This window comes from Pieris rapae, chromosome 8 (assembly GCF_905147795.1).
Source record: "Pieris rapae chromosome 8, ilPieRapa1.1, whole genome shotgun sequence".
NCBI classification, from domain to species: Eukaryota; Metazoa; Arthropoda; class Insecta; order Lepidoptera; family Pieridae; genus Pieris; species Pieris rapae.
The window spans coordinates 10671843-10683516 of record NC_059516.1 but is presented as its reverse complement, the minus strand read 5'-3'; the positions used below and the strand labels follow the sequence as shown (position 1 = coordinate 10683516).

Below are 11674 nucleotides of genomic sequence, written 5' to 3'. Positions count from 1 at the left end.
AAACATCTATGCACGATACTAAATTTCAATTTAAGTTTAGATTTTCTTTTTCCTTTAGTTTTTTTTTTATATTTCATTCTTCTTATCTCTTCGTGTATGTTATTTTTTCACATTAAATATTGTAAAAATACAATATTTATTAATACTTATAAAAATAAGTAAATAAATATTTTTTTAAACTAAATAAATAAGTTTGATAAAAATGTGCAAAAATATGACATAATTGTGTTCACTTATTTGATATTAGAAATCGGAAGTTTTATTTTACATAACAGATCCTCGGATCCGAATATTAGCCGAAGATTACAGGAAAAAACTTGCGTTCATATGCATTCAAAAGGCAAAGAGAGCTGATAGGACTTGGAGCGAGGTGAAATACGAGGCCCAAGACCGAACGCGATGGTGACTCACTGTGGATGCCCTCTGCCCCACCTCGGGGTTATAGTTAAGTTAGTTAATAATTTTTAATTGATTAACTAACTTAACTAACTATTCATATGCTGTCATATATTTTGTATGAAGACGTTTAAGTTAATAATATTTTATCTTAGACATAAGTAGCTGGTTGTTTTTGTGGATGTTCGCAAACTCATATCATTTGATTTGAGCCGTAAATGTATTTGCATAGTTCACTTATCAATTAAATAATTAACACGCATAATATGGTTTTTATTGCAGAATCACTTAGTGAAATATAAACTAATAATTATATTTTTTATGTGACTTATGCATTTAATGTAACACCCTTTCGTGGTAATTTTTTATTTTTAATTTATTACCTTTGATTATTAATATTTTACCACTAATTATTAGTGGAAATATCATTTTTTTAAATTAGATTTTTAAATTTGTTATTTAGGTCATTTAATGAATTCAGAGATTCAGTTGGCAATTGGGTCCACAAAGACGAGTGCGCGGCAAAAACTGCCTTAAGAAAGGCTTAGTAGTTAAATGATGAAATAGGTGATAACGGCGGAATTTCGTGTCCTTCAAAGCAATCGACATTCAAAGTAATAATAATAATGAATTCAAGGAATGTTTTGTGATTATGTATCTGTCGCGGGCCTATTTTATTCTCTTTTTTCTGTTCTCGGTACTTGGTCTTCACATATAATTATTAAATCAATATGTAAGAAATATTGTAAAACTATTTTAAATATGGAGTTTCTTGCCTCCTGTTCTCCATATGAAGAGTATTCAAACTAGAGTAATTTTTAAATTTAATTTTTAACATTAACAGGTGCCTTTTGAATAGGCCTAATTGAAATAAACAATTTAACTTTGAATTTATAATAATGAGTATAGTTTCTTGCAATTTCACATGTTTTCAGATTCAGTTTTTATCTCCATCAGTGCAAGGTACACGGATAATTTAATAATACAAAAGTATTGTGCAATACATTTATCTGTTGTCATCCTACGTCATATTTTTCACGTACCCTTTTCCCTAACGATAATGTTTAAAAAACGCTATATCTTATAAATTACGAATAAGAAATCTGGTAAACAGAATGCCTAGAATGTGCAATCGGCTGCAGTCTCTGAACAAACATTTGTCTTTCTTGTGTCTCTGTTGGTGCGGCTATAAATATAATTACCAAATTTTTTCCGATCCTTATTAGAGCCGTCAATTACTAAAATACACTAAATTAGACATTAAAAATAATGTACATTATTTAAAATAATCAGAGTTGTATTACTTGGAGTAAATGAGGGTAGGTAAAAAAATAATTTATATAATTGTAAGCGTGGTTCATCTGCCATTTAATCTATGATCGGCAATGAAACACCACACGCATTTGATTTTCGTATTTAATATTCATTATTCGTAACTTGTATGTGTAATTATGAAAAAACTTTCTGCTTCCCAGATTTTGTTGAGTGTTATTTTTTGTCCGTTGTTTGTGATTACACATGAAGAAGTGTTTGGAGGGCATTATGGGATTCCTAAACAAGGTAAGAATCCAGTTTTGCACTATACAATCTTATTGAATTATTAGGAGCATATTAGTAGTGCTATATGTAGATTTGAATGAAAATGAAAAACAACACAGGTTTTCTACTATTGAACTAAAATCATTATATTTTGTTTGTGTTCCTAATTTGACGAAAAGACATTACATACAAAGATTGAGTGTTAACAAGTTTTCAGACTAAAACCTAATAACTAATTAATAACGAATTATTTGTTACAATTACCGATATAGCTATAACTTAAATCTATTCAGTTTATTTCTAATCTGTTATTGTATAAAGGCTACTTTTATTCAGATTTTTATAAACGTTACTTTTTAATTCAATTTTTAATTATATTTATTTCTAAACATTTATTTAAAAATCGCGATTGTTAAAGTACCAAGATAACGAAAGACAGATTTCCAAACGGGAAATTTCCACCCTTTCCACCTTATAAAACTGAGTATTTATTAGGATATATGCAGCCATACTACTTGAGGTGTACTTTATGATGATATGATTATATGATAATTTAAATTTATAGGTAATATTTTCGTAAGGTCGTTTTTAATTTTCTTAACCAAATTATCTCTAATTTCACGTAAACATTTCAGAGCACAAGCACCCTATCGAGCCGCCCTGCGCAGTTTGTCCCAGAAATGGCGTTTGTGTACCTAAAATCCAATGTCCCGCGCATGTTCGTCCCGGAGCATACAACCCTAGGTGTCATTTAGACAAACAGCACATTGGCATTTGTTGTTTCACTGGATACAGTCATGCAGGTAAAAAGAAAGTCGGGCCTATTACGACCAAAGATAGTTTGATTTGAATTTAAGTAACTCCGATTTTGTTTTCTGTTATAATTACTATGAGTAGTTTTCAAATTGATCAAAAAATATGTTAATAATTTTATAGTTCTTAAACATCCTATATATTTTATATTACAAATTGTATTAATCACAACATGCATAATATTGAAATATCGAACGAAACTCTTCATAATAACTTATTATAAACTTATGCTTAAACTATTAATAATTAAAAATTGAAATTTAAAGAAATTTGAATGATTGGTCCCTTTGGTAGCGTACCTTTAACACAGGCAGAAAATCGTCGCTGTAAATTAGATAATTGCGATACTATTCACAAAAAGATTTTCATTATTATTCTAATCGGTATATGTGTTGAATTAAGTATATACCTTCAGGTTTTTGAAGACAGTTCGTAGATCTAAATTCTACAAACGGAACATCCTACAAAAAATCTAATAGTTTAGATTGTTTAAATATTGTTATAATGTTTTCAATTTTATGACGCTCTTAGTCTTGCTACGTAGTAGCAAATGTGTAATAATATTAAAGTGAAAATATTTACGTTTGTCTTGTGTACAGCAAATGGTGTTGATTACAAAGCTCCTAGATTGAATGCACTATGGATACATTTAAAAACAAACATTTTGTAAGGATAGAAAATAATATTCAATATTGCGCTCAATTTCGTTAACAAAACTTTAGCAAATTTAATGTAAATACTACAGAAACAGACTGCACAATTACAAATTATTTAAATGTTTTGTATTCATATAATGTGTTTTCTTAAATAAATGTTGTTTATTCATTATTATTGATATACATCACCAGTCATTAATATTATAATCAGTCATTAATTAAGAACATTTACCACCACCGACACGTCAAAATATTAAATTGATCTAAATGTATATTTTTCACATTTATTGCTTACATTTTGCAGCCGAGTTTGAACTAATACCCGAAATCAGTAAGGACGACATCAAAGCTGTTCACAACATCTCCAAACAGAGACTTGATAACTGGATTAAGAGGGCAGATCTAGCAAAAATCAATATCGATAAAAGCCAGGAATATATCCATCATCACGTGGTAAATATTTTAAGTATACTAGTTCAATGCCGTTCAAATCACGATAAAGTTACACACACATATAATGAAAAATCACCAAGGCTAGGATCATACATTAGCATGCATGTTATATACATAATAATGTAAAGTTTGAAAATAACGTTTCTTCAGGCCACAAACAAAGAGACAAATGACTTGGGACACGGTGGGCTGATGAATGTCTTCGCTGCTCAGGAATTGCGAACGCGTCTGGATATAACAGAGGAAGACCTTGCGTTGGCATTCACAAGGAATATAGACGGTTAGTCAGTAAGCGTAATAAAAATCTTATCTAAATGTGACGTAAATTAGTTTAAATATATAATAATAGTTTTCGGTCAACGCACTCGTGAGCCCTCTGGCATTGTGAGTGTCCATGGGCGGCGGTATCACTTAACATCGGGTGAGCTTCTTGCCGACTTACCCCCGATTCTATAAAAAAAATACATTGCACAGTGTATGCAATACGACGCGAAAGCCTGTCCCGATGAAATAATAAGTTTCGTGTCGGTAGGCTCTAGGCATGACTACGCCGATAAATAAAACACTTTAAACTTCTATTATTATTTAGTCCTTTCACTGGTCAAATATTATTTAAAGTGATGGTGGACGTCGCCCACCTTACAATAATAATTATTTTAATTTGCTTTTGCCTGGTATAAAACTTGCGCAATGACGCAACACAGAAGGTTTTTACTTAGCCCGGTCCAGTCATAATGTTAAGGCAGGTTAAACGGCATGTATACAGTCTAAGTATTATTCTATTTCTTAATGGTCAACAAAACGCAGGATGTAATGTAAAAGTTCTATGCGCTAAAAGAAACTTAACTGGAAATTATGAAGCTGGTTCAGAATAGTAATTAATTTAAAGAATTTACTATTAAGGAATCGTGCATTTCATTCAAGTTGGACACAGATTTAATAAATCCTTCTTAAAAATATTTTTATTTCATTCATTACTCAATACTATTTCACTATATCAGATATATTCTATCAAATCAAGGTCCATTCTGTCCACTGCCACCGACCTGTCCAGCTGTGCCAAGTAAATACAGGAGAGTTGATGGCAATTGCAACAATAAACAGCAGCCAAGTTGGGGAGCAGCACTGACTGGCTACGAGAGAATACTGCCACCAGATTATAGAGATGGTATAGAGGTTTTTATTTATTTCGTCTTCTCCATAACATAAATTGTATATATACAATTATACTAAAGGTATAGCCAACAACTGAATAAATAATATATACAAAAAGTTTAAAACATTTACAAAAAAAAGAATAAATTTATTAAATACGTAATATGTGATGGTAGGTACTTTCTTGACATTGTGTATGTGGAATTTAATAAGTTATATCTTCATGCCAATGCCATCACAATTTCTCGAGATATATACAACTTGATTGCGTCGGTGAGGGAGTAGCAACAATTTACTTGCCACCAAGGGTTTTCCGAAACTCCGGAACCCGTGCATCGTTATTGGTCTGAGCTGCTGAACCTTCAATGACTCTTTAGAATTTACGATCAGGCATTTCATATTAAGCATGTATTATGTATTGATTTTCTAGGTATATGGGCATTTCGTCTGTCAATCACCGGTTCACCATTGCCCAGCGCTAGAGATGTCAGCTCTAGTCTTCTAGTTGACAGAAGTCACCCCAGCCGGTCCCACAATTTGTTGTTTATGCAGTTCGGACAATTTCTAGCTCATGACGTGAGCGCTGGAGTACTTTTTTCTACAGGTAACTATTATTAAGAACAGATACTACTATATATAAGATTTCTGCATCTGTATCACGATCATTTGTCAATCTAATAAGCAAGTAGATGATCAGCCGCATGTGCATGACACACGCCGTCGAGATTTTGGGTCTATTGAAAGCCTGTTGCCTTACGATGTTTTCCTTCACCATCCGAGCGAATGTTTATTTATTTATGCGCATATGGACGGAAACTCCATTGTTGCACGGTCGGGGATCAAACTCAATGATAAGTTGCACGCTGAAGTCACTAAAAAAAGGCCAACAGGGCTCTAAAAAAATACAAAACAGTTTCTTAAACTGAAGTCTATTGGTGTAACATAAGTTAAACGTCGAATATTATTACAGCGTGAAAGACTTCGCTGGTATTAATTAGTTATCTGATCTTGTCTTCACAACGTTTAATTCTAGTTTATTTTGCTGAATATTTGTTGTCGAAATGTTAGGATGTTCATAAACATTACGACACCGCTTTGTTAATTTATTACTGTACAATACAAGTAATACAATTACCTTTTAGCAAATGGCAGCGCTCTGTCGTGCTGTTTAGCTGACGGTACCCACCTCCCAATCGAACACCAACACTGGGCATGCGAAGGTATCGACGTGAGTCCCAAAGACACTTTCTATGGACAATTTAACAAGCGATGTATGAACTTTGTACGAACTCAACTTGCGCCGTCAGCCGATTGCTCGGTTGGATATGCTAAGCAAGTAAGTTTATGGGCATAATTTTATGTGTAATTTGCATTTAAAAACAGCTATTATTCTAAGTTTCCTAATAATAGTTTAATGACACAGTCCTCAGTCCCGTTATGAAACACGTCGCTCTAAATGGTATTTCAATTCAACTTTACTTCACTACTACAGTTATCGGATTAATCTTTAAACTAGCTTCAGTCTGTATTTTTGGCGGGTGTTTTTGCTTCCTTTTCAGCAAAAATCGATATATTTCAATCATTATAACTAAATATAACAGTCTCTAAATTTAACATTTAAACTTTCCTCACCGATGATTAATCCGTACAAAAGTCCGTAGTTTTACAGTTTTTCACATTAATGGGATTTCATATTATGGGGGCACGGATAGACTTCATTTTAAATAAGAGACCACTGAAACAATAGTGCAGCATAAACGTTACATATAACTATATAATATTATACAACTAATGCATATACATGTATGTTGATTCAGATGAATGGTGCAACCCATTACATAGATTTATCTCCGCTGTATGGAAGTTCATTGAAGAAGCTACAAGAGTTGAGGGTTGCAGGGGGTCGTCTCAAATCATTCCACGATTTCGGAAGAACATTACCACCTCTCACTGATAGAAAAGAGTGTCTAATTGAAAAGCACGGTGCCGCTTGTTTTGATTCAGGTTAGATATAGAAGGATATTAATATACTTACCTTTCCCTCGGAATATGCTTATGAAAATATTATTTATGTATCAGAATTATTGATAACTTTAGTAGAATAGAACATACATAATTTAGTAGAATATAAAAATTTAAGAAATGTGTTTAAAAAAATTACTTCTGGTAATTTCATTCGTTTGCGTTCATCGGTATTTCTCCTTGGCCAATTATGGCCAAGGACAAATACATATTAATGTAGAGCATACAAAAATACACTTTTACCTGATAAACCTCTAAAAATCATTTAGGTTTAACTAAATTTTTCGCTTTAAATCTTTCAGGCGATAACCGTGGCAATCAAATCATTTCTCTAACGGCGATGCATACCTTATTCCTTCGGGAACATAATAGAATAGCTCGAGCCCTTTCTCTTATAAACTCCGAATGGGATGATGAGCGAATCTTCAACGAAGCCAGAAGAATAGTGCAAGCTGAATTCCAGAATATTGTCTATTACGAATGGTTGCCGTTGCTCTTAGGTAATCTTATATTGATGGTTCAAGGGAAATGGTAGGAGATCTTATGTAATCTGTATGAAAAAGGTGGTATAGCTTATGTGAAACGGTGGTACTTTTAACACAGCGCCATCTGTTAGAATTGTATCAAATAATAAACAAATAATTTGCAATAAAATAAAATTGCGACTATCATTAAAGATATAAGCTATCATATATCTTAAGTTAAGGAGATTTATATATATTAAGATAAACAATTATATTTGACGTCACTAATTGTTAAGTATAAATAATAAAATTATATCTGTAAAACGTTATACGCCGAATCTAAGTGACAATTATCGAATACATAGCAAACTTCAAATAAATTTCAGGCCCGAAAATCATGAGGTTATTCAAATTATCGTCACCAAAGGGTTACTCCTCAGGATATAATCCAAGTATCAACCCTTCAACCACAGCAGAGTTTGCTGCAGCAGCCATGAGATTTGGACACTCTACTGTCGATAATAATATTATGTAAGTGTATATAGTTTATTAATTGTAAGCTCAGTTACATTTATACCTCAGTGCGTTGTTTAAAAGCATACATAAGTTAAAAAATGTTTTGTTTTAATTCCAGGATCCCTCAATCCGGTGATGTGGTAGAAACACTACCAATATCAGAAGTAATGTACCAACCTTCCCGGATGAGATTTAAGCCTTTCTTGGATAGAATTCTGATCGGGATGTCCTGGCAGCCGATGCAAAATGTCGATCCTTTAATTAGCAGCTCAGTAAGTGCTTAGTTAGAATGTACTATATTTCGTTGAAAAACTTAACTGAAGTTCTTAATGCTTTCCCATGATAACTGTATAATTGTGTATAACTCCAGCTCTCTAAATACCTATTCCATGGTGGTCATCCTCACGGTCTGGACCTGGCTGCCATCAACATACAACGGGGAAGAGACTACGGGCTGCGTTCCTACAATGATTACAGAAAATTGATTGGCTTGGAACCAATTGAATTTACTCAATATTCACTTAATGTAAATATCATATTTTTTATTTTATTATCTTTACTTTCAACAACTATACCAATTTTAATATACCTATTGTACCATCAGTCATTATCATGAGCGCTGATATAACAACCACTATTGTAAAGAGTACCCCAGTCATACTTAAATAAATGCGATAAAAGCTGCTGAAAAGAAAAACACTTTTTTACAGATTATAGTTATGTATTATTGTATTTAAACTTACAATTATTTAAACATAATTTTAAATTTAACCGACGTTTCGCGTGCTTTACAGTTTACACCGTGCAAGTCACGGTGACTGAAGACAAAGGTGTTAAATGTTAAAAAGTCACAGCTGTAGAAGATGTTGTATCATCTGTATTTATTTCGACTAAAAGACGTAGGACTAAAGATTAAGACTAAACATTATGTTTAAATAATTATAAGATTAAATACAATAATACATAACTATAATACGTAAAAAGTGTTTTTCTTTAAATGTGTAAAAGTTATGTTAATAAAAGACAATACTAAGCTGCTGAAAAATTATTGTGAATTCGGCATCGCACTTATACAATAATGTAAGTGACGTTATTGTATAAGTGCGTAAATCTTTCCTATATTTATATTTAGACATATTTTTTGAGATTTCTTTAAAGTTTGCTGAAGTTAACATTTTCAGGTAGCAAAACGCTTGGCGATAGTATATCATTCACCACAAGACATCGATCTCTGGATTGGTGGACTCCTGGAGAAGCCAATTGATGGAGGTTTGGTGGGGCCAACGTTTGCCCAAATTTTAGCCGATCAATTTACAAGATTTAAAAGGGGGGACCGGTATTTTTTCGATTACGGGCCAGATGTTAATCCTGGAGCCTTTACAATCGGTAAATAAACTAATTAGTTACTGTATGTGTGTTATTGTGTATTTTTATGTTACTAAATATTTTTTAACACTTTGTTGCATGTATACTGAAACGTAGTACAATTAAAATAAAAGGGAATGCCACTGGCGGACATATATATCGCTTTCGAGAAATCTTTTCCAGAACATCTTTTTGTGTGAAAAAAAAATCAAAATCGTTAAAAGTGCAATAATTCACAAAACATATCGTTATTTAGACTGAACTAATATAAAAAACCAAATCAATGAAAACATATTATGTAAACATTGAAACGGACAATTATAAAAACGAACACATGAGATAAAATAAACTAAACTAAATCTCAGTATTACCAGGAAGATATTTTATATTTTAGTGAGATGACATAATTTTCATTTACATTATATATTTAAGGTCAATTACTGGAAATCAAGAAGGTCACATTTGCAAGAATTATTTGTGACAACAGTGATCATATTGAATTAGAAAATCAAGCACCTGATGCTTTTTTGAGAGCAGATTTGCCTGGGTGAGTCTTATTTTTATTTAAGAAGCAATAACGAAAGTCCTTCCTTATTAACATTTAAAACATATTTGTCACGTGCCCATAGAGTCAGCATTAAAATATAAAATTTTGGTTATCCAGTCCGAATCTGTAATTTTGTCCCGAGTTCTGTTTAAGAATACACTTGACTTGACTTTTAATGAAAACATCACGAAAACTTTACCCATAAACATATGCTATTATGTAACTTAAATAAAAAAGATTGGTACATTTGTTTAATCACGGATCACCCTTATAACAACTTCAATTTTTTTTCTACGTGTCTTCATCATTAGGTAATGGTGTACCGTGTAATATTGTGCTGGTGCATGTTTGGTCTTTAATCCCATAGAAATTACTTATAACATCATGATTTGTGAAATGTGTACTCTGATCACAATCGCCGCTTAGAATCAATAAAATAAACCTAACGTAACCTAATGCATTTAGAAACTGAGACAGTATTATTTATTTTGCACATGCAAAAATTTGGAATCATGCAATGTTTTGTCAAATAATTATAGTTTTGAATGTTTATTTACAGAAATGAGCCCATACGTTGTGACAGTCCCCAGATCCCAGCAATAGACTTAAGAATATTTAAAGATATATAAATATTTAGAACGTTAAGGAAAGGTATAATGATAGTTTTTTTAAAGCAGAGTTCAACAAATCATTAATTATTCGAAAACAATAATCTGTGGGTACTTTACAATTATTTGATTTTATTTTAAAAGCGGTCTTTCGGAGAGAATTTTAAATTTTACCTTTTAAAATAAGTTCAATTGTTGTAGGGTTTTACAGGAGTTTCACTTATCTTAATTCATTTGTATTTTATAGTAATTTACGTTGCCATTACGAATTAAATAAAATTAACTTTCGTTCTATTGAATTCTGTTTTGAAAATGTCCGAAAAAGTACCTGGTTAAGTGGTTTTTTCCGTAAAAAATCCAGAAATCGGGAGAGTAAAGACTGATTAATATTAGCAAAAGCAGCAGTTTGAAAATTACAGCACTTCAGCCATCAATCCATAATTTTTTTAGAAATATTCAGAAAACCTGTCATCTGTCACTTCAAATTTTAGGCTTAATTCTTTTACGTTAGGCTTTCTTGTATCAGAATAAATGGAAAAACAACAGGCGCAAAATTTGTTTATGAAGTAGATCTGAGTTTTCTTTTCTTCGATCAGAATTGAAAAAGCTCCAGTGATTTCTTCTATTTCAATAAGCTTACTTTTAGCCTGAGAATTTCCTCCTAGACGGCGGAGCGGTGTTGCCATATTTTATTTATATTTTACACTTGTCTCATTAACACATTTATTTTATTCCTTAACAATTTGTATTCAATAAGTTTTTTATTTTCTGTGTAAATACTTTTTAAGTGAATGTGTAATAATTATTGTAAGCGGCATCGTGTTTGTAAGGAGCTCCTGCGCATGATTAGATTTATTTAAGAAGTATGATTTTGCTATGTTACAATGAAATTAATAATGTATTTGGTTGGCGCCACCATTATAACTTTTTTTGTGTAAAACGTATGTATTATTTTTAAATAAATAAAATGTATAATCAATTTTTACGTAATAGTTTTAGTTCCAATAGAATCCTTCTGAGTATATCTTTTCTAGCTTTATTTTATATTTAGAAAAGATTAGAACAGCATATATTTGAATTCAATTTGGGATCAGTTGTCCTGTTATTAGTGAAGACTGCGTTTGGTAAAATAATAGCGTT

The 11674-nt window shown here is 31.8% G+C and overlaps 1 protein-coding gene across 2 annotated transcripts; it reads left to right on the top strand.

Moving 5' to 3' along the window:
- Positions 1 to 1519: 1519 nt before the first annotated feature.
- LOC110992051 (chorion peroxidase) lies at positions 1520 to 11258 on the top strand. 2 transcript variants are annotated; one of them, XM_045629303.1, is made up of 16 exons: positions 1520 to 1715; positions 1872 to 1956; positions 2571 to 2738; positions 3709 to 3857; positions 4008 to 4137; positions 4879 to 5025; positions 5443 to 5616; positions 6155 to 6348; positions 6830 to 7016; positions 7337 to 7534; positions 7885 to 8029; positions 8133 to 8286; positions 8385 to 8540; positions 9196 to 9400; positions 9812 to 9926; positions 10486 to 11258. In XM_045629303.1, the coding sequence occupies exons 1-16, from the start codon at positions 1710 to 1712 to the stop codon at positions 10553 to 10555; spliced, it is 2283 nt and encodes a 760-aa protein (XP_045485259.1). In that variant the 5' UTR covers positions 1520 to 1709; the 3' UTR covers positions 10556 to 11258. The 2 variants fall into 2 exon arrangements, with proteins under 2 accessions (XP_045485259.1, XP_022113404.2); XM_022257712.2 differs by lacking the exon at positions 1520 to 1715 and having other exon boundaries at positions 1756 to 1956.
- The last annotated feature ends 416 nt before the right edge of the window (positions 11259 to 11674 follow it).